General features: G+C 35.3%; 1 protein-coding gene across 2 annotated transcripts; it reads left to right on the forward strand.

Annotated features, from left to right (window-relative positions):
* Positions 1–1,032: 1,032 nt before the first annotated feature.
* LOC104607787 (Ubiquitin-associated (UBA) protein) lies at positions 1,033–26,916 on the forward strand. Of its 2 annotated transcripts, XM_010273492.3 has the most exons (9): positions 1,033–1,187; positions 1,324–1,424; positions 12,595–12,735; positions 15,745–15,811; positions 18,088–18,239; positions 18,411–18,512; positions 24,769–24,894; positions 26,322–26,419; positions 26,518–26,916. In XM_010273492.3, the coding sequence occupies exons 1-9, from the start codon at positions 1,163–1,165 to the stop codon at positions 26,546–26,548; spliced, it is 843 nt and encodes a 280-aa protein (XP_010271794.1). In that variant the 5' UTR covers positions 1,033–1,162; the 3' UTR covers positions 26,549–26,916. The 2 variants fall into 2 exon arrangements, with proteins under 2 accessions (XP_010271794.1, XP_010271793.1); XM_010273491.3 differs by having other exon boundaries at positions 26,322–26,916.
* The last annotated feature ends 6 nt before the right edge of the window (positions 26,917–26,922 follow it).

Raw genomic sequence — 26,922 nt, forward strand, 5'->3', positions numbered from 1 at the left:
AGCCACCCTGTGGCGTTGATGTTGTTCATTGCAAGAAAATACCCATGTCCGCACCAAAACATTGAACACAAGAAAGAAAAAAGAAAACAAGGTAAAACTAAAAAACCTAAAAAACAATATGATATATTATTAGGGTAAGGTGGAGATATGTTGAGGGTGATGTTGAATGCGTTGGGATGGATCCCTGTTGCTCTTCTTGAGTATGGATGGCAGATCACAGCTCCGGTGAAAAGAAAAAGAGAGAAAAAAAAAACTATAGAGAAAATCTTACACATGGATAACAACTCGTAGCTCCAGGCCTTTGATGAATGGGATTGGGGATTGTAAGTTTAAATTGATATATTATATTGTATTTATTATTAATATATTAAATTTATATAATAATAAAATTTGAATATTAATCGAATCGAATCAATATTAATCCATATTCAATTCAATAAAATAATCGGTATTGACATAAAAATTCAAATTCGACCATTAAACTTATTAAATCATCTGAATTCGATTCGATTATATCCAATATCAAATTCAAAATTGAATAATTGAATACCGTTTACACCCCTAATTAACATGATGGTAGTAGAGTGTTGAAACTTGAAAGTAGAGGGTAGATCTTATGGCAAATTAAAGTTTGAGGAGTAAGTGTCACTACCCTCAAATTAAGGGTAGAGATGTAATTAACTCAAGCTTTAATTGAACCATTTGGGCTTGAGGCTTATTTCGAGTTCAATACTAATCAATAGTTTGAATTAATCATATAATTTGCAGCCGGAACAAAAATTAGAAATTTTGATCTTCAACTTGAGGCTTATACGAGTATTTTAGTCCAACTTAGTCAAGACAGGTCGAAGTTTGGCTCGACTCAGTTCTATTGCACCCCTCACGTATTGTATTTTTCCAGCAATAAGTCATTCAGTTCGGCTATTTCAGTTGTGTAAGTTTTTTCCAACAAGGATCGTTTTTCAGTTAATAGAAAAGTCAAGGTGTCAACAAGTAATTAGTTGTTACTCGGGGGAGATTTAAGTATTTATAGGATACAATTCAATAAACGTAAAAACGAAAAACTCAGAAACAGAAACAGATACCGGATTCGTTTCTTCCATTTCTTTGAGTTTTCAAAGGGAGGCGAAGGGGGTTGGTCGTTGCTTCCTTCACCTCGAAGATGAACGGCGGCCCATCTGGTTTCTGTACGTATTTCTTCCTCCCAAATTTTCACAAGAGATCGGAAGAAACAAAGAATCCCATCTTTGCAATCATAGATCCTTTACTAGATTTTCTTTTCGTTGCACATTTTAATGAAAACTTATATTTTTTCCCTCACAGACAATGCTCCTGTCACAAAAACATTCGTTATTGCGTGTGCCCTCTTCACGATCTTCCTTGGGATTCAAGGCCGTTCGTCGACGCTCGGATTATCGTATCAGGTACTGTAGTTTCCATTGACCTATTATACTCCTTTTTGCTTTATTTTGACACTATTTTTCGTTAAAGTGACGATGAATTATCACAGTGCACATGTAATTTGAAGTGGGTCTTTCTGTTTCCTTTCGGGAATCCCTTGAATCGAGATTGGAGATCTTTTTCCCACTTTTTGTTTTCTTCTCCGTTTTCCCGGTTTCTTGTTCTTCAGTTTTATCTGTTTTTGCACGTGAATTTCCTCAATGTTTTGTCTTTTTTTTTCAGGTTTTTGATGGTTAAGTGGAAATTGTTTGTGTTTTGTGATGTGGGTATTGAATTAAGTTCTGAGCTCCTATGATCAGGCTCAATTTAGGTGCATTGTATTGGGTATAATGATGGAGATGTTCCCTTTTTTATTTTTTCCATTTCAGTAAGAATAGACCGGAAATAATATTTGAATTGCAACTCTTTGTTTCTTTTCTTTTTTAGTTCCTTTAGACTAAATTTCAAGTTTTTCCTTATGACCTTGTGGTTTTCTGTTGTATACACATTCTTATTGATTTGCTGGTCGATTCATCTATTGCTTGTTTAAATCATAACGGGTCTTTGCCTCTGGTAGTGTTTATGATCCTGCTTTCTTAAATCAACAGATAGATATGAGGATAATTTACTTGAATGTATGATACCATCTTCTTATTTCCATTCTTTTCAATGGGTTTATATGACATTTGACAACCTATTCATTTCTTTGCTGCCATATCCCCTGATTCAGTGAATTGGTTATTTCCTTTTATACATCTAGTTAGTGTTGTTGGGATGTTGGGGATGAGATTTGACACTCCTGGGGGTTTCTTCAAGAGCTCTAGTATCTTCAGAAAGCTATGCAATTATACATTAATCTTCACTTATCACATGAATTTAGCTGCTTAGTGAAACAGTCTATGCCCACTGACTTGAAAGATATTTTTCTTTTTCTTTCTGTTTTTAAATCAGAAACTTGACTGTTGCAACTAAAAGAGCAACTCAGCATCTTTTCCTTACTCAAGGAGCTTTCTAAAAAAACTGTTTCTAGGAGGCAATGACCTAACATCCCAATTATACCTGAATTGTGTCATGGTAGCAGTGTTTCCAAAACAGTGAGTCTATGACTAGTACAAACCATGATCTATGTCAATGAAAATTGACCTGACTAGGAGTCACTTGAGTCCATCACTTGACTTGGAAGAGTCATATTGATAGGAATCGATCAGCACCCTTGAAGACTTATTCTAGAAAGAAGAAGGTCTTACAGCATGTCCTGATATGGCACAGTGATGGTACTTTGGATTTGGACTAAATTGAACACCAAGGGTATTTTTGTCATTTTGGAAATTTTCTGTGGGGTCCAATGATAGGGTTTAATTTGTCTAGTTGTAGTTTGTTTATATTTAAAATTTCAGAGTGGTTGCATAAGTAGGATTAGAGTTAATGAGTCTTCTTTGAATTGATATAGGACATAACAGCTTAGTTTGAATCCTACTAGGATTATTAAGTCTAACAGTTTGACTCCTAAGACTATTATGAGTCTAACAGTTTGACTCCTAGATTATTATGAGTTTAGAGTCTATAAATATGTATGGACGTTTTACACAAAGGCAATGAATTATATTGAGTTTTTTTCTTCAACTTATGTTAGCTATGGTGAGTGATTCTCATGCCCTAGAGTGATCCTAGGCACCCTGTGAGTGATTCCAGGTATTTTCTCTCTTCTTTCTCTCCCTATTTTCTCTCCTATTCCTTCAAGAAGCCATTATAGCCATCAACAACCATAAATTCTGATCCAAGAAGACCATTCAACATTCTCTAAGGACTAGAACTGAGCTGGTCCTATATCAGTTTGGTACCAGAGCCAAGGTTATAGGCTGTTATCATCATGTCTACACGTAGTGGCAAGCATTACAGGGGTCGGCTGACTGATACACAAAGAGATTCATTGATTTCTACCCTTTGCAAGAGAGTTGAAGTCTAGCAAGAAGATAAAGAAGCAGAAGTCTAGCAAGAAGCACCTCTAATCAATGAAAGGGATGGAGGATGAAACAATGTAGCTGTCCATGAAGATGATAATGGTGAAAATGAAGGATCTGTTAATTTTAGAGGATGGCAAAGAGCTGCAAACTGCACAAGGGTACTGCCTGCACAAGCTAATCGAATCCGAAATACCCATCAAGGGATTGATCAAGAAGCATCACTCACAGATCTATTTGATGAGATGATGGAACAAGCTGAACATGGTGGTTATGCAAATGATATAACCAAGAAGGCAAAGATGGATGTTTATGATTTCAATGGAGATTTAAACCCTCAATCTTTTTTAGATTGGCTGGCTGCACCAGAGGAATATTTTGACTGGTATGACATGACTGATGATTGGAGGATCAGATTTGCACGTGTGAAGCTTGGTGATCATGCTAAAGTATGGTGGAGAAGCATGGAACGACAATTGGAGAATAGAGGTGATGGTCCTATGTCTACATGGTCAGAAATGAAGAATCATTTGAGAGACAAGTACCTCCTAATGGACTTCTAAGATGAGTTGTATGAGGAATTGACTAACCTCAAGCAAGGTATGCTATCTGTAGTTGAATACATGCGTAAATTTGATGACTTATCTATTAGATTTGATACTACTGAAAGTGAGAGGCAAAAGTTGGCTTGATTCAAGAATGGACAACAGGCTGAAATTAAGAAAGAGATGGTAACTGCTCGAGTCTTTGACTTAGAGGATGCCTACCAAGTTGCTGTTAAAATTGAGAAGAGTTTAAAGCAAACAAATACAAGGCAATTTGTATCACAAACCGGGGAATATGCAGCTCGTAAGCAAGCTGATGGGGGAAAGACTTCTAGGCCAACGTATTCTAATAAGCTTAGTGGGTCTAGACCTTATCAAGGGGCTGACTATAAGAGTAAATTGCTAGTGGTATTACTCAGAAAAAACAGCCTGGTACTAGTTGTTTTAGATGTGGAGGAAAGGGCCATATGGCTTACCAATGTCCTACCAAAAGCCTTAATATCATTTATGAAGATGGCATTGAAGTGGTAGGTGACCTGGGTGATGATTTAGCTGAAGAAGAGGATTATTCCTTCACCAATGGTGATGCTTTAGATGAAGACATCAACTATGTTAGTGTTGTTTGGCGTATTCTTACATCCCCAAAGGAGGAAATCAAGGAAGATTGGCTTCATACAACAATATTTCAAACTATAGTAAAGAGTGGGGACAAGTATTGTAATCTCATCATAGATGGTGGCAGTAGTATGAATGTGATTTCTGAAGTCACTGTGGATCGGCTAAAGTTGACACCACAACTATACAAGATTGCTTAGGTTGATATGACAACAATTCCGGTAACTCAATGAGCCCTTGTGACTATTTCTTATGGTAGTTATTCTGATTCTATTTGGTGTGACATTGTTCCTATGAATGTTACACACATATTGCTTGGAGGGCTTGGTTTTATGATAGGGATATCTACCATTGTGGAAGGGAGAACACCTATCACTTTCTATTTGATGGGAAGCAAGTTATCATGAACCCAATGTCACCAGAAGTTATTAAAAGACATGGCAAACCACCTCAAAAGGAGACTACAGCCCAAGGACCCATTGTTGAATCTAAGAAAAAACCATTGCATTTGCTCTCCAAAAAAGAGTTTGAAGTAGAAAGCAAGGAGACAGGAGTTGTATATGTTGTAATATACTAATATCCAAGGAGGTAAAGCAACCAGATGTTGTTCCACTTACTAAAATGCCTAAAGAAGTGGTCCAAGTGTTGGATGAGTTTTCAGATTTGGTGCCAGAAGAGCTATCTAATGAGTTACCGCCCATGAGAGACATTCAACTTGCTATTGACTTGCAGCCAGGGTCACAATTGCCCAACTTACCAGCTTATCGTATGAATCCTATAGAGCAAGCTGAACTTAAATGACAAGTTGATGACCTCCTAAAGAAAGGTTTTATTAGAGAAAGCCTTAGTCCATGTGCTGTTCCAGCTCTTCTCACTCCAAAGAAGGATGGTTCTTGGCGTATGTGCGTTAATAGTAGAGCAATCAACAAGATTACTCTCAAGTATAAGTTCCCAATTCCTAGGCTTGATGACATGCTTGACATGATGACTGGAGCGACCATTTTTTTTAAGATCGATCCAAGGAATGACTATTATCAAATACGAATTAGGCCTAGTGATGAGTGGAAGCAACATTTAAGACAAAAGATGGCTTATATGAGTGGTTAGTTATGCCATTTGGACTAACCAATGCCCCTAGTATGATGACCCAGGTACTTTGATCCTTCATTGGTCATTTCCTAGTTGTTTATTTTGATGATATTCTTATATATAGCCATAGTCCAAAAGAGCATATTGATCATCTACGTCAAGTGATGAGAGTTTTACGCCAAGAGAAACTCTACATCAACTTAAAGAAATGCTCTTTCATGTCACCCAAAGTTTTATTTTTGGGGTTTGTTGTTTCTGCTAGGGTTGTTCGTGAGAAGGGCTAAACCGACCAAATCGGTCCGACTCGAATCGATATAGTTGGTTTTTAAAGTATATCGGTTCAGTTTCGGTTTATAAACATGCATAATCTGATTGGTCAGTTCGGTTTTGGTTTATGTATTTGTAAACCGAAAACAACCCGAACCGAACTGACTATAATTTAAAAAAGGCAAAATATTCAATTTCCAATGTTCAAAATTCTCAATTTTCCAATTTGTCCTGATTTCTAATTTCAAAAAAGGTTAGAATTTATATAAAAGTTTTATTTTCCAAAATTTCCTTCCTAGTTTCGAGAAAAGAAGCCATTATTCATTCAAAAGTTGTCTTTCACTCCTTTTGAGGATTGAGCATTAATAACCTGACAGAAAAGACCAGGAAACTCTTAAAAGTCTAAATTTCTAAGAAATAAAACAGTACAGTCTGAACTCTAAAAAGTTATTCAAACTGTATTTGTGAATATTACTTGGTTACCTTATCACAGAAAGAAGTCCATTTGAAGTGGTGACTGGTATTCAGCCTAAGTGGCCAATTGACTTAGTTACCTTACCACCGGATACGTGTACTAGCATTGAAGCAGAAGCATTTGCTAGGCACATAAGAGCGATACATGATGATGTTAAGAGAAAAATTGCATTAAGCAATGATTTATACAAGGCTAGAGCTGACATTCATCGACATTTGGCAAATTATCAAGAGGGAGACATGGTTATGGTACGTATACAGTCAGAATGTCTTCCTAAAGGTGTGTACAAGAAGCTCCACTCAAAGAGTGTCAGTCCTTACAAAATCATCAAGAAGATAAGTTCTAATGCCTATGTTCTAGAGTTGCCAGATGACATGGGAATTGGTCCTATCTTCAATGTTGAGGACTTGACTCCTTACCATGGACATGTGGATTCCTTTAAGACTCCTATACTTAAATCGCCAACTATTGCAGCTCCAAATGACATTCTAGAGGATGTGTTAGATGAGGAAATAATATCTACTGCTATAGGAGGGTATTAGAAATTCCTTGTCAAGTGGAAATGCAAGCTTATGTCCGAGAGTTCTTGGATCACTGCTGAAGACTTTCATCGTCTCAACCCAGATATTTATGAAAGGTACCATGCTTCTAACTCGCTGGGGTCGAGTTCTTTCAAGCCAGGGAGAGATGATAGGAATTGATCAACACCCTTCAAGACTTATTCTAGAAAGAAGAAGGCCTTACAACAGGTCCTGATATGGCATAGTGATGGTACTTAGGATTTGGACCGAATTGAACACCAAGGGTATTTTTGTCATTTTGCAATTCCTTGCTTGGTCCAATGATAGGGTTTAATTTGTCTAGTTATAGTTTGTTTATCTTTAAAATTTCAGAGTCATTGCATAAGTAGGATTAGAGTTATTGAAGCCGCCTTTGAATTGAAATATGATATAACAGCTTAGTTTGAGTCCCACTAGGATTATTGAGTCTAACAGTTTGACTCATAGGATTATTATGAGTTTAAAGTCTATAAATATGTTTGGACGTTTTACTCAAAGGCAATGAATTATATTGAGTTTTCTTCAGCTTATGCTAGCTATGGTGAGTGATTCCTATGCCAAGTGATTCTAGGTATTTTCTTTCTTCTTTCTCTCCCTATTTTCTCTCCTATTCCTTGAAGAAGCCATTACATCCATTAACAGCCATAAAATTCTGATCCAAGAAAACCATTCAACATTCTCTAAGGACTAGAACTGAGTTGGCCTTACATCACATATTCTAAAGGAGTGGAGTCAGCACTCAGAACCATGACTTGACTCCCTACACATAGGAGTGGAGTTGACATGGGAGTCAGCAAGCCACGTCCAATATAACTGAAATCTCTTCACACCTCTAGCCTACCAGCCAAAAAGTTGGTTGGCCTCTGAATCTACTTGAAAGAGACATTCACTCGGGAAGCAAGCGCTCCAACTACTCTTGACTCAATAGGACCTGAAGACTTCTCCCCCATACATCAAAATTTGAGCTTCACTGCTCCCTGAGGCGGGGAGACCAGCTCTGTGGGGATCTTGTTGTAACTAGAGGATCCAGCCCCATAAGGCCAATATGAACTGTCATCAAAGGAAAAGTTTCTTAATTTCTTTCTATGTTTTGATTGATAATATAATTTTATCAAAGATTGAAGAGATTGGAGTTCAAAGTATCTAAACATAGGGGTGAGCAAACGGTTTATTCGGTTAAAAACCGAACCAAATAAACCGAAATTTTAAATGAAAAACTGAACCGAAACCGAAATATTGAAAAACTGAAACAACCGAAACCGAAATTTTTGGTAATTTCGGTTACCGAATTTCAACACTATATATTTTAATATATATTATATATTAAAAAATATATATTATACAATGTATATAATAAATTATATATTTTAATACATAATATAATACAATATAATATATTTTATACATATTATATATGTATTATATGTTAATATATATATATAATAGATAATAAAATTTGGCTAATTTGGTTTTTTCAGTTAACCGAATTTCTAAACCTGAAAACCGAAACCAAAACCAAAACCAAAACTGAAATTTTACAAAACCGAAAAAACCAAAACCGAAATTTTCGGTTTTAACCGAATAATGCTCGTCCCTACCTAAACATAGATAAAACCAAGAAAAGTAAAAAGCCTGATCCAAGAAAACCATTCAACATTCTCTAAGGACTAGAACTGAGTTGGCCTTACATCACATATTCTAAAGGAGTGGAGTCAGCACTCAGAACCATGACTTGACTCCCTACACATAGGAGTGGAGTTGACATGGGAGTCAGCAAGCCACGTCCAATATAACTGAAATCTCTTCACACCTCTAGCCTACCAGCCAAAAAGTTGGTTGGCCTCTGAATCTACTTGAAAGAGACATTCACTCGGGAAGCAAGCGCTCCAACTACTCTTGACTCAATAGGACCTGAAGACTCCTCCCCCATACATCAAAATTTGAGCTTCACTGCTCCCCGAGGCAGGGAGACCAGCTCTGTGGGGATCTTGTTGTAACTAGAGGATCTAGCCCCATAAGGCCAATATGAACTGCCATCAAAGGAAAAGTTTCTTAATTTCTTTCTATGTTTTGATTGATAATATAATTTTATCAAAGATTGAAGAGATTGGAGTTCAAAGTATCTAAACATAGGGGTGAGCAAACGGTTTATTCGGTTAAAAACCGAACCAAATAAACCGAAATTTTAAATGAAAAACCGAACCGAAACCGAAATATTGAAAAACTGAAACAACCGAAACCGAAATTTTTGGTAATTTCGGTTACCGAATTTCAACACTATATATTTTAATATATATTATATATTAAAAAATATATATTATACAATGTATATAATAAATTATATATTTTAATACATAATATAATACAATATAATATATTTTATACATATTATATATGTATTATATGTTAATATATATATATATAATAGATAATAAAATTTGGCTAATTTGGTTTTTTCAGTTAACTGAATTTCTAAACCTGAAAACCGAAACCAAAACCAAAACCAAAACTGAAATTTTACAAAACCGAAAAAACCAAAACCGAAATTTTCGGTTTTAACCGAATAATGCTCATCCCTACCTAAACATAGATAAAACCAAGAAAAGTAAAAAGCCTGGACCCACTACCTTTCTGAATACCCTTAGGAAACCAACCCTACATCTAAACAATTTAAATAGCTCAACAATCAAATAGAAACTTAAAGGCTCTTGGCAAGAAAAAAATCACAAGTATAAGCTAAGGATAATATCAGTTAAAATATCAGATGTCATTTCTTATTTGAGAAGACTCTTCAGTTCCTCTCTTTCCAAGTGGTGTAAAATATAGCTGTTGTTGCATCTGTACACATTGTCTTTCCTCTTTTATAAAAACAGATCCAAATAGATGAGGAATATCAGATAGCAGCTTCCAGTAGATATCACAGAGGGCTAGAATATTTTTTTTTAATATCCCTGAAACTGGGGGCACCATAACAAGGAGTTGACATTGTTGCCTCACTGTTAGACCTATGGAAACTACACTTGTAGGGAGATATAGAGTAAATTTTCCTTTTGTGCTGAAGTATCTCGCAGGTGTTGACTCTTTTGATGCATAGTTTCCCAACATAGAGCTCATTTTTTTAGGAGAAAAATTTGGCTGTTGGAGGCCATTCTTGGGTATGAGTATGACACATCAACCCATTCAGTCCCCTGCTTTTCTTTTTGATCAAAAGCATATTGAGGGAAATTACTCTTATCCCACACCCATGGTAACATGTCATACCCAAGAATGTTCCTAACAGCCAAAGTTTTTCCCATTTTTAGGGGGTCTAGGGTCAAAAGCCAGATCACTTTACAATGAGAAATCAAGAGAGATTTTATCTCTCACTGACCTACTTTACACCTTTGTATTTCTATACTTCGTACACTCCTTTCTATTTTATCAGATTCAGCACTAAAATTTGGCTGTTATTGATTATAAAAAGAGACACCAATAGAGGTGAATGATTTTTGGATGGATCTTTAAAATAAGAGCAGTAGAAAGATATAAAGGAATTTTTCTTGTAAAAGATGTTTGGCATAGACCATCCCTCCCAAACTTCGATCCTTTTGTTTTGAAGAGTATTTGGGAAGATCAATACTATGGATTTGTTGCAAAAAAGAAGGCCAAATACATCCTTATCTCTGAGCTGGTGCATTCTCTGCATAGCTAGTTGTGAGATTTGCTCCACCTAACAATCTCCTGTAAAGTTGTTACTTGTATTTGGGATTGGTTCGTTCTATGCTTTATTTGGGTGCATGTGAACTATTGCTATGGATATTAACAAGTTGTTTGACTCTTCTGTCTTTACATGGCCTAAGAAGAGAAGAGTGTTGGGATGTACGGGGGGAGTTTGATTTGGACAATTTTGGAGGAAAGGAGTGCAAGAATATTGTTGGAGAAGGAAAGAAGTAAGGAAGTAGTAATGGGATGCGTATTGACTAGGGTGATACATTGGGTAAGAAAAATGGAAATATTCTCACCTCTAGTCCTATGATGATATGTGGAGAAAATGGGGGGAGGTGGCAAGAAGTTCCTCAAGAAAGAAATCTGCTTGTAAATCTTGGTCACCTCCTATTGGATGGATTTATTTTGTTAAACTTTGATGGAAGTAGTCAAGGTAATCTAGGTCCTTTTGGAATAGGGGGAGTGTTTAGAAATGAACAAGGTCACATTCTTGCTTTGTTTTCATGACCAATTGAAGGGGGCTCAAAGGTGGTAGTAGGATGGATAAGGAACCTGGATGATTTAGTTTAAAAAATTCAAATGGCCTACTGGCAATATGGTGTCAAGGATAAGTGGGTCCAAAGGTCTTCTAATGCGTTGACTGGCATATTAACTAAGCAGGGGTTAATAGCAAGGTTTAAAATGTCGATGTCGGTGGAAATGTTGGTCATCCAAATATAAGAAAATGTCGGAAATGTCATATGGAAATATTGTAAAAATTATAGACATGGTGGAAACAGGGGACCTTCAGGGAAAACTTCTTTTGGGCTGTACTGTAATTCTTGATGTTATTTTGGGGTCAACACTCTTTGTTTGAGTGGTTGACAGTGCAAGATGTTTATTTGATATCACTAATGAAAGTTACCATTTCCAATAAAAAAAAAAATAGACATGGTGGAAACATTGTAAAATATGCAAAATATAGAATGATATTTTATGAAATGTCAAAAGAAGCATATGCACACCTTTTTAAATTATTGTCTTGTTCCAAGTTATTAAACAAAACTAAGAAACTAGGATTATAGACAAAAGAATGCGTTCTGAAGTTGCCTTGTAACCTTAAGCTTTAGAACTTCATGATAGAATTAATTAAAGCAAAATTTAAACTCATAGAAAATGTAAATGGTTGTAACAGATCAACCAAATAATCTACTACAGAAACAAAAACTATTATTTAACTTCATGTTTGAAATGAATATAGAGCTAGCTCAAAGTTGTAATCATGTAAGTTACGTGGACAAAAACTTGTTACTTCACATATCTACAATATTGTCACCAACTTATGTTATAATACTATCTTTTGTATCCCACATAGTACTGGTAGTGTTCAAAAGGAATATGTCAATTCTAGTAAAATTACATGTTGCTACCCATGGAAGTGAAAATGGAAATATGTCGTGGGTACTATCTCTTGTACTCCACATAAGTCTGGTAGTGTTCATTGGGGAAATGTCGATTCCAGTAAAATTTCATGTCGCTACCCATGGAAATGGAAATGTGTCGTGGAAATATTAGGGAAATTAGGGACGTTTTAAACCATAATAGAGAAAAATTGTATTGGGTTCAGTTGTAATGTAAATATAGCTCTGGAGAGGTAGCATCTTGTACCTCTCCATGAATTGATTATTCTATATGTACATTTCCTCTTTTCACTTAATAAAGTTTCAAATTACTTATTGAGAGAAAGAGAGAGAGAGAGTAGTCCTTGCACATTGTCAGGTAGAAGTTTTGATAATATCTTACTGTTTTAGTAGTCCTGTAGGTCTCACATTACTCCGTTGATCTTTTTAAAGTCAGATATGGTTGGAAAGTGCAGATTCTAAAATACCATTGCTTATTGTTTGAGGGTTAACTAGAATTGATGACTTACCACCAAATCTACTTTTTTGTTATCACAGGATGTTTTTGGAAAGCTTCACCTCTGGAGGTTTCTGGCATCATTTATTACCTTCTCATCAACACCAGAACTGATGTTTGGATTGTATCTTCTTTACTACTTCAGGGTTTTTGAAAGACAGATAGGGTCTAATAAATATTCAGTAAGTAATTGATTAAACTAATTGTATCTTCTTTACTACTTCAGGGTTTTTGAAAGACAGATAGGGTCTAATAAATATTCAGTAAGTAATTGATTAAACTAAACTGCTTAGAAGACTGCTAAGAGAATTAAAGGTTCTTGATAATTTTTTGTGCTGTTCGAGTTATATACCTTTTGATCATTAAGATAAATTATTAAGAACCATCCAAGTTTGATATTTATATTGGATTTGCATTTCACATTTGTGTTCTTTGTCCATGATATGACCAACTTGCAATCTCTATGCTTTTTTATTGATGTTTTCATCGAAGAAGTTGGATGACTTCAACAAAAATGAAAGAAAAAGAAATCAAATAAATTAGAAACAAAGTTTATACCTTCTTGCAGCTAATGGGGAACTATGGAACAGAATGATTCGCTCTACCAAAGGGCTCTCCCTTTATCTTCTACACAACCTCTTTTTATTTTTGCTACATAACCTCCTTATAAACACCTTTTGGGTCTTTGTGATCTTATTGACATAGTTTTTAATGGTGACAATGGGTTTTTGATGTAGGTTTAGGAAAATATGATACAACATAGGAACAGAAGCAACTTGATATTAGGGTTTTATAGGTTGGAAAAATGTAAAATTGGAAATTCATTAGATCCTATTACACTAGGACAAGGCTGTTCGAGAATCTTAATTCCCTGAGTTCATGTATGCTGGTCAATATATTCAATGTTGAACGGATGGGAATTTGTCATCGTCCAATTTGAGATCTCTCTAAGAGTTTGCTGTTATAGAATACTCTTGTACATTCCAACTGTATAGCTTCTCATCTCAATGTACATGGGCTGATATAATTTTTTGGCTATTGTAATACAATACTTTCTCAAGTAAAAAAAGTGTTTGCTGTCATAAAATCTCCAATACATAAAGCAGTATTTCTTATTGTGAATCCATCAAGTTCTGTTTCAAACTTGAAAATGGATAGAATACCTTGTTCAGATGGGGACAAAGCTTTGCAAATTCATTAGCAGATTCCTTGGCTAGGGAAGGGGTGAGTGAAGTGAAGAAGAATTGTAGGTCAGCCAGTCCATTGGGTGATCTCCTCTGGGATAGGTAATCTCTCAATGATAAGATCCCAAAGGCCAAGTGCGTGCTTTAAGGTTGTGGCTTGAAGATGAAGGGCTAGATATTTCACGGCCCAGCTAGATATATCAATTATTGAAGATTAGATAAAAGCTAGGAGTCAATCGCATCCTCAATCATGTATAGATGTGCAATACTGGTATCATAGTTGTCAAGGCAACGCCTAGGCGACAAGGCGCCCTTGGAGGCTTGCCTCGCCCAGTCGCCAAGCATTTTTGTGCACTGGATTATAAAATACTTTTATATTTTAATTTTTTGACATTATAATTATAAAATATACATTATTAAACTAGAATATTCATTTTATGTGTTTATATACTAATTTCTTATTTTGTTAGGGTTTAATCAACGCAAACATTGCTAACTGCTGTATTGAACCCATGGTTCAGAGTATTGATACACCTCTATGTATTGGCAGAGGTGTATCGGTACTTATAACGATACTCCCCCTATTTTTTTCATTTCTTTGGTTTCTAATTTCATTTTTAAATATATATTATTTAAAAAATGGCTCCCCGAAAACACCTGTAAACAGGTATCGGAATCTCAAAAATACAATACAATACACCCGATACGGGGCGTATTGTATCGAAATTTTGATCCTTGATTGAACCCTCAAAAATTTCAAAACCTGAACCAATAAGCAAGGGAAGAACTTAAAATTTTGTCTAACCAACACATTTTCTTCTTTCACTTCTTCTTCTTCTTCCACCTTTTCTTTTCTTCTTTCCTATAACAAAAGTAGGGGTTCAGCCCCTATACTTTTTGAATTTTCTTTCCTTTGTTCTTTTTCTTCTCATAAAATGTTGATTTTTCTAGACTTAAACATGAAATTTATACTTCTCTTATGAAAATTATGAATAATTATTAAGGAAAGATGGTTATGGAACCTAGGGAACTACCCTAGGACATATGGTTTTACTTAAAAAAAATCCATCGCCTAGGCGATAAGGCGCCTAGCCTCGCCTTGGTGCCTTGAAAACTATGACTGTTATCTGTTGATTTACAACCCTGAAAATCACCAATACACCCAATGAATTGCTGTCAGATAGGACATATGTCAGATAGGACATATATATATAGTAGAAAACTTCCTTGGGGGCCATCGGTGGCAAAATCTCAGGTTGGCAAACATGAGTGTGAAAATCCAGCTTTGAGTCTGAGAGCAGCCACTTTGTGCAAACGCCCAAGTTTAGAACCATATCCAGTCTACCCTCCCAAGACCCCAGATAAATGGATCAACATTGGGTAATGGCCTTTATTTATTTATTTTTATATTAGAAAATTCCCCATGAGAATGAATTCTTGTTAGATTGCCACCCTAAATCAAATTAAAGTGGACCAGTTCAGATGGTTGCCCATTCCTGGAATATTATTAGATGTACTAAATAAAATGGTATTTTAATAATATTAACACTGGGTGGTGATTTGTGGACACCATTTTTTATTGGTTCTGTGCATGTCCTTTTCTGATAGATGGGAACACTGACTTTATAATGGTTGGTGTGATTTACTGTTAATTGATAAAGAATTGTTCTAGAACTACAAAATAAAAAGTCACTTCATAGATTAGAAATGATAATGTAATGTATTTGTGTCAATTGTTTCTTAAGTTATTCATTGATTATTTCACATTCAAATATACAATTATGTGCACATGAAGAAATTAAGAACAACTGACTTATTTCAAAAACGTGTCTCTATCCATGTGATGAAAAGGTAAGTATTAATATAATAAAACAAGATTCTTCTTAATGTGGTAATAAAAGCATTTTTATTTTCTATGATTTGATTCTTCTTAATGATAAAAAAAAAGACTCAAATTTTGTTCTCTTATTTTGAGTTAATCATTTTTGTTCATACTTCTGCCTACAGGTCTTCATCTTGTTCTCTGTGATAATTTCATCACTGTTTGAGGTCCTCACATTGGCATTCCTTAAAGGTATACATGATTCTAAAATTTCAATGGATGCTTCAGTTAATTACAGTGGTAGCCCCTTAATCTTGTTGTACTACTTGGAAGCAATATACTCTAACCTGTTAATTTTCTCGTCTCATCATCATCATCTAAGCCTTGTCCTAACTATATGATGTCAGCTACATGAATCCTGTTTCACTATTTACCCCTCAAAAAAAGAATCTGTTTCACCCATTCCATTCTGTTCCGTGCCATATCCATTGTTAAATTATGAGCGCTTAAATCATTTCTTACTACTACAATCCTTGTCCTTTTGGTCTAAATGTCTTTTTTTCTTGTTTTAACTCTTTATGTTCATACCTGAAATTCATTTAAATGCCCATAATTTAACAATTGATATGACACTGAACAGAACAGAATGGTGAAACAGGATTCGTTTAGCTGAGCCCATATAGTTGGGACAAGGCTTAGATGATGATAATGATTCATACATGAAATTCCCATTATTCCTTGATAGTAATTTCTCTTAACTAGTGTTGTCCGTGGGTTGGGTCTGAGCTGGGTCATGGTAGACTTGGTCCTTACCCTTACTCATTTCTGATCCTAACCCTGTAGGGTCTATAAGCAAAAGACCTAGAAATCCTATAATTAATTTAGGCATTTCTATTCTGACTGATAAGACCCAGTTATATATATATATATATATTTTGCTTCAAGACCCAGTTATAATTGACAGTGGAAATTTGATACTAAATCAACTAATTATCTTTCTCTCTCATCTCTAAGTTTCTTAGATAGTTAGATATCCATTATAAACTAATAATTTTAGACATCTTATAATTAATTCCAGTCATAATTGGGATGAAATCAGTAAAACCAATCCAGAATTGGGACTCAAAAGGTAGATCCGGAACTTGAATCTATTATAATTGGACTCAAAATGTTGTCCAGGACCGATCACAATGGTAATCTTAATTCATTACCATTTCTTTTCCTGAGTTCAAATCAGTGGTCGTACCAGATTGAGTATTTCCTAGAATAAATTTATCTTCTTTACCCATAAAGAATTATTTTGCTTTTCTGAGTCAGAATCATGAATGTTCCTTGGGATGTACAGAGACAGAAACAGTATTTATTTATTTATTTATTGGTTTCTAGAGGCTGATCATCAGGGTCTTATGCTTTGGATACTTTTGAGGTCCGACTATAAGTGTTCTTCTGATGCCTTGTCTGATCGCCTCGTGCTTCTTTTTGAACAATACACTAGTTTTCTTTCTCCGCCAACTAAATTATTCAATCTGTGGTACGTTATTTTTATGCTGCATATTTTTTATGTTGTGTTGAAACACAATCAATGGTTTGATGGAATCACAAGAAATAGAGAAAATAATAGAAAATAACAAACCACATAAATACAATATTTATGTGGTTCAACAATATGCCTATGTCTATGTGTGAGGACGAACAGAAAATCCAATGGTATCAAAGAGATTATAAAAGAACCAAAACTTCAAAGCCAACGAGCAACCTTATTCTTCCCAAGGGCAACACTAATGCATATGTGGAAGCAAGGAAAGAACCATGGAGAAATAATTCAGTTCTCCGATTCCTACACCAATTTAAGAATTTCTGGATTCAATATAATTTGGATTCTATATAGATCCCAGATCAGGTTTGAAACCCTTAAGGTCCAACCTGGGTCCAACCATATAGCTGAATGGAGCAGGTTGGATATTGTAATTATAAGATCCTAATCAGACCTAGTTGTGGATATTGTAATTCCAATGTAGATTTGGATCTGGATCAGATTTAGGTGGTTCCAGTCCAGCTTTTCCCTGTTAATCCAGTTGGATGGGAAATCAAATAATCTTCCTCGTATTAGAACTAAAAACTTGGGTATGTCAAACAGAAAACTTTGAAAGAAAGTGAAATGATGGATCTATAACTTAGTTTGGATTTTTTTTTTCTTTCTTTTTCATATGTTATTATTATCATTTCTTCTTTTGTGGAATATATCCATGCATCCAAAATCTGCCATATTTGCCCCCATGAACCCTCCAGGTTTATATGAACCAACATTGAGCTCAACACTCCATAGCTCTTTTCTTCCTTGTGTGTGTGTGTGTGTGTTTATGTACCATCAGAGTAGAAGTCGAATATTGGCATGCTTGACTGTCTTGACTTGATTGTTTTTATTCATCATTTATTTGTTTATTTATGTTTTACTGTTTGGATGCCAAGTGCCAACTTGCCAAGTGAAGATTAGTGTGAGGATCCATTTTGTTTCTTTGTTTCTGCAGATCCTACCTTAAACATTCTGGCATCTGGACCCTATGGCCTTATTTTTTCTTCATTTGTGCCCTTCTACTTTGACATTCCAGTTTCAACCCGGTTCCGTATATTTGGTATTAACTTTTCTGACAAGTCGTTCATATATTTAGCTGGTCTTCAGGTAAAATGCCCATGTGTTCTTTCTTTGTTTCTCTCTCTCTCTCATTCTTTTTTTTTTTTTTTTCTTTTTGTTAATGTTTATGTGTATGTTGCATAGGTTTGATTTAGACAAGCCTATCTCTTCCTTTGATATTTCATGACCTGATTATGTACATTAATCTTTATATGGCAGCTTCTTTTATCATCCTTGAGAAGGTCTGTTATACCAGGAATGTGTGGCATTCTTGCTGGTTCTCTCTATCGCCTTAATATTCTTCACATTCGCAGAATGAAGGTAATTTTTTACTTCTCTTTCTCTCTAGCTTGAATGCCAACAATTTTTCTTTTTTTTTTTGAGAAAAAAGGTAACTTTCATTAACAAAAAGATGGAAGGATATACAACAAAATTTTCATTGCTGCTTCTAATATAATATGCATGGCTGGTTAAATATGTTCTATGGAATTATATCCCAATAAGTTCGACGGCAACATCTTTTTCACTAAGGCTTCTAATATGCATTGCTGGTTAAAAATGTTCCATATGTTCTGTGGAATTATGTTCCAATAAGTTCAATGCCAACAGCTTTTTCACTAAGGCTTCTAATTTGCATTGCTGGTTAAATATGTTCTATGGAATTATATCCCAATAAGTTGCTATATTGACAATATTCACATCTCTGGAAACATTTGCTTTTGACATATTTGCTACCATGGCATGGATTGAAGGCCCTGTTTACCCACATACTTGCTGTCCCATCTTTCCAATGAAGTTTCATTGTATTGGAATTTATTTATCCAATAGCAATGAAGAGAGCCTACAGAGTATTCATTGGATAAAACATCCATGTTTCCCCAATTATGTTTTTTTTTTCCTCCAATCATTAACTGAAACATTATTAATTTATGGAAAGAACTAGTCGGGACCCAAACAATGCACGGGCTTTGTTAAGAAAAGTGAGATGGAAGAGGTCTTTTGACGTTTCCTAATTGAGCTAATCCAGATCAATTCCACACTGAGTATTATTTTTTTGTTAGGTATTGTTTGATAAATTTGTATAAATTATCATTAATTTTTATTGTTTTAATTAATGTTATTACTTTTATTATTGTTAGAAAATTTCGTATTATTTTTTTACTCTTTTTAGATTAAATGTAAATGGATTTAATTTTTATTAATTAGTGTTTGCAATACATGGGCTATGTAAGTGAAATTAAAGTAGAAAGACATTCTCATTTGGGGAGAACCAGTCCAAGTCCAACCCAAGTATTATTTTTGGGTTAATTATTGTTAGATAAATTTGTATGATGGGTTTTAAATTAAAAAACTATTGTTTTTAGGCAATTTAATGGGATAATTGAGAGGCAAGAGAATTAGAGTTATTGGAGGGTAGAGAGTTAATAGTGTGATTAATAAGGATAGGTAATTGGAGGAGTCGATGAGAAGAGGAGAAAGAGAGAGAGTTAGCAGTGAGTTAATGAGGAGAGAGAATGGGAAAAATCTTAAAAGTGATTGGATACTCGAGTTATTTTGTTCAATTTTAAAAACAACCAGATATTGTTACATTGCTCCCATGCCTCTATAATTTGAGCCATTTGACAATGTTTGTGTTCTTTGGTTGGAAAGGTGTGGGAGCTACCATCTGAAGTTTTGGATCTGTTCAAGACAGATATAATAGGTAACTCCACTTGAAGACAAAGGATTCTTTGGCAATGTGTGCAAGGGAGAGTTTTGTGGGGGTTGTGGTGTGAAAGAAATGCAAGAATTTTTTAGAACATATGCAGGTTGAAGAGGTGGTAGAGCTAACAATGATAAGAGTTGCTCATTGGGCTTTTGTCATGGAAGAGTTCGAAGTGGTGAGCTTAAATGATAGAGGGAATGGCAGATTTTAGCTGGTTTTCAATCGAATAAACAGAAAAAGATGTTGGAGTGGAGCCCTCCAGGAACAGGGATGGTTAAATTCAACTTTTTTTGGCTGCTGTGTTGGAAAACCAAGACCATCTGGGGTGGTGGGAGGTGTGGTGAGAGATCATGGTGGTAACATAATACTAAGCTTCTTAGGACATGCAGGTCAAGCTAATCTCTGAAGCTGAACTGTTTCTAATTCAAGGTTTAAAATTGCTTTGGCAGCATGGATTGAGGGGTGTGATTGTGGAAGGAGACTGTCAAACTGTTATAGGTTGGATGGAAACACAACTACATGCTCCGTGGGTGTTCAGGCCATTGGTGAGGCTGGTTAAATCCTTAGGTGCTATGTTGAACATCTCATTCAAATGGGCTCCTAGAAGTGCAAACATGGTGGCAGATTCTTTGGAAAGATTAGGGGTTGGGAGAGAATTACTAGTTTTGGGTTGTCTAGGGCTGGGGTGTATCTTGTAAAAGTCTGTTTTTTTTATTGCTCTATTAAGGTTATGTTGTGGCAAGCTTTCTTACTTATGGTTCTGCTGCCTTCTTGTAAGTAGTAGGATGTTTTTCCTTTTGAATGAAATGCATACAGCCATACAGTTATCAACTTGCATTAGTGGCATAGTTGTCAAGGCAACAACGCCTAGGCAACAAGGTGCCCTTGGAGGCTTGCCTTGCCTACTCGCCAAGCAGTTTTGTACATTGTGCTATAAAATACTTTTATATTCTTAATTTTTTGAGATTATAATTTTAAAATATACATTATTAAACTAAAATATTCATCTTGTGTTTATATACTAATTTCTTTTGATTATTTTCTTATTTGTTAGGGTTTAATCAACACAGACATAGCTAAATGCTGTATTGAACCCTCAAAGACTTCAAAACCTGAACTAATAAGGAGGAACTTAAAATTTTGTCTAATAGGGGTTCAGCCCCTATATTTTTTGAATTTTCTTTTCTTTCTTTTTCTTCTCACAAACATGTTGATTTTCTATACTTTAATATGAAGTTTACATTTTTCTTATGAAAATTATGGATAATTAGATAGGAATTATGGTTATGGAACCTAGGGAACTACCCTAGGTTATTAGTTTTTTACTTAAAACCCATCACCTAGGTGACTAGGTGATAAAGCACCCCCTGTCACCTAACCTCACCTTGGTGCTTTGGAAACTATGATTAGTGCTTAGTGGTAGTAGATGTGCATATTAGGAAATGAAAGAGAAATAGGGAAGAAAATAGGTGTCCAAGAATGAGGTGGGAAACCCTAAAAGGAGAAGGTAGCTCAATTTAGAAATAGGTTGATTATATTTGGCTTGAAACGAGAAACAATATAAAGAAAGTAGCAAAGAATGTCTTAGGAGGATTGAGGCAAGGGGACCTTCTCTCTCCGTTCCTGTTTACTCTAGTTGCTGGGGCCCTTGGAAAATTAATTTATAGGGCTGACTCCAGAAATTTGGTGAGGGGATGGAGAGTTGGAAGGAATTGGATTCCATTAACTCACTTACAATTTGCTGATGACACAATACTCTTTTGTAAGGGTGGTGATCTCAGGTGGGTGAGGAACTTGAAGCTGATTATTTATATCTTTGAGCAAATGTCTAATTTGAAGGTCAATTTGGATAAAAGATCTATTGTGGGAGTGAACATGGAGGAGAGATAAATATTAGAGTGCTGGAACTTTGGGTTGTGTTGTTGCTCAATGGTCTATGAGTTATTTGGGTTTACCTTTTGGAGATAATCCTAGAAGCAGTAATTGTTGGAACCCCATAGTAGGACTATATATGACATTTGACATGTAAATTTAGTAATAATAGGAGTGTAAATCAGGATACACTTTGTATTGGAGACCAAGAGATAACTCAATGTGACCATTTCTGATACCTTGCTTCAATAATTCATAACAAGAGAGAGATTGAGGAGGACATCATCCAAAGAATTAGAGCAGGTTGGACAAAATAGAGTGGTGCATCTGGACTTTTGTGTAATAGGCAAATTCCACTTAGATTAAAAGGAAAATTCTATAAAACAGTTGTAAGGCCAGCTATGTTGTATGGACTATGGAACAAAGTGTTGGGTAGTCAAGAAATATGTCTAGAAAATGAGTGTGGTAGAAATGCAAATGCTAAGATGGATGAGTTGAAAAACTAGGAAGGACAGGCTCAGGAATGAAGTCATCTGTAGGAACCTAGGAGTAGCTCCAATAAATGATAAAATGAGAGAGAGTAGACTAATGGTTTGGTCACATGCATGGAAGACTACCAACAGATCCAGTTAGAAGAAGTGATTTGTTACAAGTGGAATGGGCTAGAAGAGCTAGGGGTAGACCAAAAAGAACATGGGTAGAAGTAGTAAGAAATGTTTTAAAGACTAGTAGTTTAACAGTGGATATGGCTTTAAATAGAACAGATTGATGAAACAATATTCATTTAGCCAACCCCATATAGTTGGGATGAGGCATGGGTGATGATGATGATGATGATACAGTTAATCATCAAAAAAATTAAAAACAACAAAAACATAAGAAAAACTCAAAAAATACCAGAAAAAAGAATTCTATTGGCATGAACAATACCATTTTAGTGTATGTTTGTGTGTCTCTATGTTATGCATATAGGAATATGACAAGCATCCCACTATTTTAGAGTAGCCCTGCTATCTAACCAATTGCCCGTTTTACTCCATTTATTGTATTAACAATGTTTTAAAATGCAGAGGCGTGAAGCAAGGAGTTCCACTACTTAGAGGTGTGACATGTAGTTTAGAACAGAAGAGGCGTAGGCCTCCTGAGCATAAGGAGGCATATATGTGTACATGTTTTTTATTTTGCTGTTATGGTGCTGATCAATAAAACTGATGTTATGGTCTTAGTGGTTGTGTTCATATATAGTGCACTATGAATAGTTTTTTTAAGTCTGGGGGCATGTGCCCCTTGGTGGTGGTTTGGGGGCATAGGGAAGTGTGGGGGCGAGCCAGAAAATCTGTACAAGAGCATTTTGATAATATTACAATACATAAATTTGGAGGGTTTTCATCCTCTGCATTATGTTAATATATAATGGTTCCCCCATTTTATTTTTAACATTTTTATTATAAAAATTGTCTTAGATATAAAAACATATAAGGTGTAAGCCTCTTGTATAAAGTGCAAGAGATGTGTACGTTTCATATGCCTCTAGGCAGGAAGAGTACACCTTTATGCTGGAGGTATATGCTTCAAAGGTCTATATGCATCTAGGGTGCACCTCCATGCATTTTCTTAGCACCTCGCATGGAGGTGTACCCCTGGAGGCACACCTCCAGCACTTCTTAAAACAGTGTATTACATTATCTTTCAGTTTCCCTAGGAATCATCCCCCTACATTGGTGTCTTGTTAACCCCTTGCTTGGCCAGTATATCTGCCATACAATTACATGATCTTTGTGCCCATATAAACCAGTTTCTATCTTTCTAGCTAGTATCTGATTTCTCTTAGGATGTGTCTATATTGCAATGGACTCGCACTATTATTTTTGAACCACCCCACTATCTTTTGAATCCCTCTCTACCAACAACAGCTCATGATAACTAAAGTCTTTCCCCATTCTTAACTCTTAGAGTGTACAGCTCTCTAACCAAATGACCATGCTCCATGGGTTTGGATTGTAATGTTGTAATCATGTGGTCATTGCCATCATAAGCTTAATTTTGCACTCGTACCAAATGCAGCCTAAGTTTCTTGAATTTTCTTGTCAGCTTGAACAATAATGATAGTCCACCCATATAGATTTTATCTGCTCCAAGACACTTTTGTCAAGGACCCTGTTACAACAGGTTAAATTAACTACAATTGAGACTTTACAGTGATGTTATTAACTTGTTATTTATATATGACATTGGATGTATAGAATTTCTTGTCTAGTTGTCTCTATTATTTGATCATAGTGTTATCAAATTTTCTGATGTCTGCATCAATTATGAACTTAAAAGCATGTATGCATGCTTCAACCTTTTCAGACTTTGTTTATTATGGTGGTAGACTAATAAAAATTAAGTTATTGAGTAACAGTTATCTACTTTTTTTGTTAAAGGTTTGTTGAGTTTATCCAATATATCATTGTTATGCTTTCTTTATCTTAGATTTTTATATTGATGTGTATTTGTATATTCTTTTTCTTATTGAGTATTGATATGAATCTTGTAAAACATTTAGGGTCTGTTTGGTTCGCAGTCGGAATCGGAATTGAAATTGGAATCAGAATGGCCTATTCCCATAGTCTGTCTGGTTCAGACAGGAGTGGGAATAGGAATTGGAATCAGCAGGAATGAGATTTCATTCCCAAGAGAGGGGAAGGGAATGGTCATTCCCTCAAATGGAGGATTGCCATTCCAGCAGGAACGGGAATGGGATTCCGATTCTGCCCAACCAAACAGCTGGAATCGGAATAGTCCATTCTAATTCCGATTCCAGACACCTATTCCTGCGAACCAAACGGGGCCTTAATGTATTATGAATAAAAAAGGAAGTAGCTAACTTATCCAATATACCATCAACTTTCTAAGTTCTAACATCCCTATTATGATAGTAATAGATTTATAGTTTCAATTTGGAAGATTTGACTGTGGTATGCTCATTAGTGGATTTGCATTTTTTATATTTCACAGTTTCCAGAGTTTGTCACTTCATTTTTTTCACGCCTCTATGGGCTTTATCCGGGAGGTTCATCTCCAAGATCATCAAGCAGGAATATTACTGGGACTGCACCTTCTTTCGTGGGCCGCCAAGTGGAGGCAAGTTGTGCTCCATGGACATTTTGCTTGTCTTTATTAAAGAAATTGTTTGTGTTTGATTATTCTGATAAGTATCATGTTGGATCTTTTTGAAAGCAATAATTATGCCTTCAGTTCTATGTTTTTTCCTTTTCTGTCTTTATTTCAAGTTGTTTATATTCATCTGGGTTCTCAAGGTGACTAAGCAACCCTAGGCACCAATACTTGCTTGTGACCATGGGTCCCTGAGTTGTACATTCGTACTTATCCATTGGCATTTCAGAAGTCCAACATTAAGTCATTAATGCATGAAAAATTGAAAATCATATGTTTTTTCTACTTGTCTTATTGTCTATAATGTAGCAAGGGCACAGAACAGGATACTCAATAAGCATAAAGCTGTAGGATAACATGCTGAAGTAATCAAATTCATAAATATAATAACATGCTTAAAATATATTGAACTTCATATTGTGTGGAAACTTAAAACAATTTTGAAGTAAACTAAGACACCATATATTATAATTACACACCTAGGTGGGGTTTAAATGCAGGATCATGTTTCTCCATTCTGCTCATCTGAAGCCATATCTTCTCTTAATTGGCGATCTTACAAATCTTTTCTCACTAATTGGCTCTACTTGAATTTCTAATGCTTCTCATAGTGTATTTAGGGCATGTGATTCTCATGAACCGAAACAATTCCATTTTCAAAAGCTGCACACCTTTTTCCATATTGTAATGTTCTTACACCTTTTAATGGTATATTGACTTCCTAATAAACCTAGAATAGAACATAAGTTTGAATTTTGTTCATCTCCCACTTTAGATCTAAACTTCCCTTTGGTATTTAGTATTTACAGGTCTGATTATGTCCTCTTCAGATAGCCCACCATTGCTGAAACTGTAGGAAAATCCTTTTAAAATACCGTAAGGATTGAGGGATGTTAATGTAATTACAAATGCTAAGTTGTTCTTTTCTGTTCTTATTGGAAAAAAAAAAGCCATTTTTGCGGTAGGTCAATTTCTAATGCTTCAAGACTATCACTGGCTTTTTACTAGTTTCATGAAATTAAATGATTAATTTTCCTAATTACTTCCTAGTAACTCATAGGTTAGAGAACTTTACAAACTAATGAATTGCTGTTAGTGTGACATATTTGATGCCTAATCTCTATGATGGATTTTATTATTCTGGTTCTCTGGAGTCTGGTCACTGTCCCTATTTATTTTCAACTTCCAGATTTTTCGAGTTGAAAATCTTTCCTGAATCATGAAGCCAAGATAGAATCCAAGATCAGGATGCAAATTTCTTCTTTTCCTTCTATGTTCCATCTTCAAAGTTTTTATATTTGCAACATTAGTAATTGTTTCTCTGCATGAATTTGTAATTTTAGATGTATTATTATTGTCTATATGCAACTACTTATTTTCTTAGTTGGCTGCAGAGAAACTATCCTGCTACTCTCCATGCTTCCACAACAGAGCCACCCGAGGATTCCATTGCTACACTGGTGTCAATGGGTTTTGACAGAAACTCAGCAAGGCAGGCACTCGTGCACGCTAGAAATGACATTAATGTAGCGACAAACATCCTCCTTGAGGCACAGTCCCACTAATTTAATCAGAGTTAAATTTTGCTAGGATAAAAAAGGACAGCCAGGTTGGTCGATGAAGCATTACAGATCCATCAGTCTACAGGGACAACCATCAAGGAAGATCAACGATTATACTGTTTTCATCTTCTTGTTCATCTTTCTGTTTCCCCTCTTGGCTTGGGTTCAAGATGACAGTTTTACACACTAATGAAACTAAGATTAGGAGCCTGTATAATTGTTTACGGTATTTTTGAACTTGCACATCATTTGAGAGAGACTCAATATTGTAAAGTTGTTGCTTCAGCAATGCAGGTTGGTCAGCTGTGGATCTGATATTTATTTGGTCATTTGTACATTATCTAGAGATCCCATTGCTTGAAGAATTCAGGAAGATGCAGTGTAAAATTAGCACATATTAGAATCCTTTCTTGAATTATCCCTAAAATGTTAA

Source organism: Nelumbo nucifera, chromosome 7 (genome assembly GCF_055504915.1).
Source record: "Nelumbo nucifera cultivar China Antique chromosome 7, China Antique-T2T, whole genome shotgun sequence".
Taxonomy (NCBI): domain Eukaryota; kingdom Viridiplantae; phylum Streptophyta; class Magnoliopsida; order Proteales; family Nelumbonaceae; genus Nelumbo; species Nelumbo nucifera.

Coding starts and splice junctions, on each gene's coding strand:
- LOC104607787 (XM_010273491.3), top strand. CDS start 1,163: ATGAACGGCGGCCCATCTGGTTTCT. Junction 1,425..12,594: donor CGCTCGGATTATCGTATCAG/GTACTGTAGTTT, acceptor TTGTTATCACAG/GATGTTTTTGGAAAGCTTCA. Junction 15,812..18,087: donor CACATTGGCATTCCTTAAAG/GTATACATGATT, acceptor TTGTTTCTGCAG/ATCCTACCTTAAACATTCTG.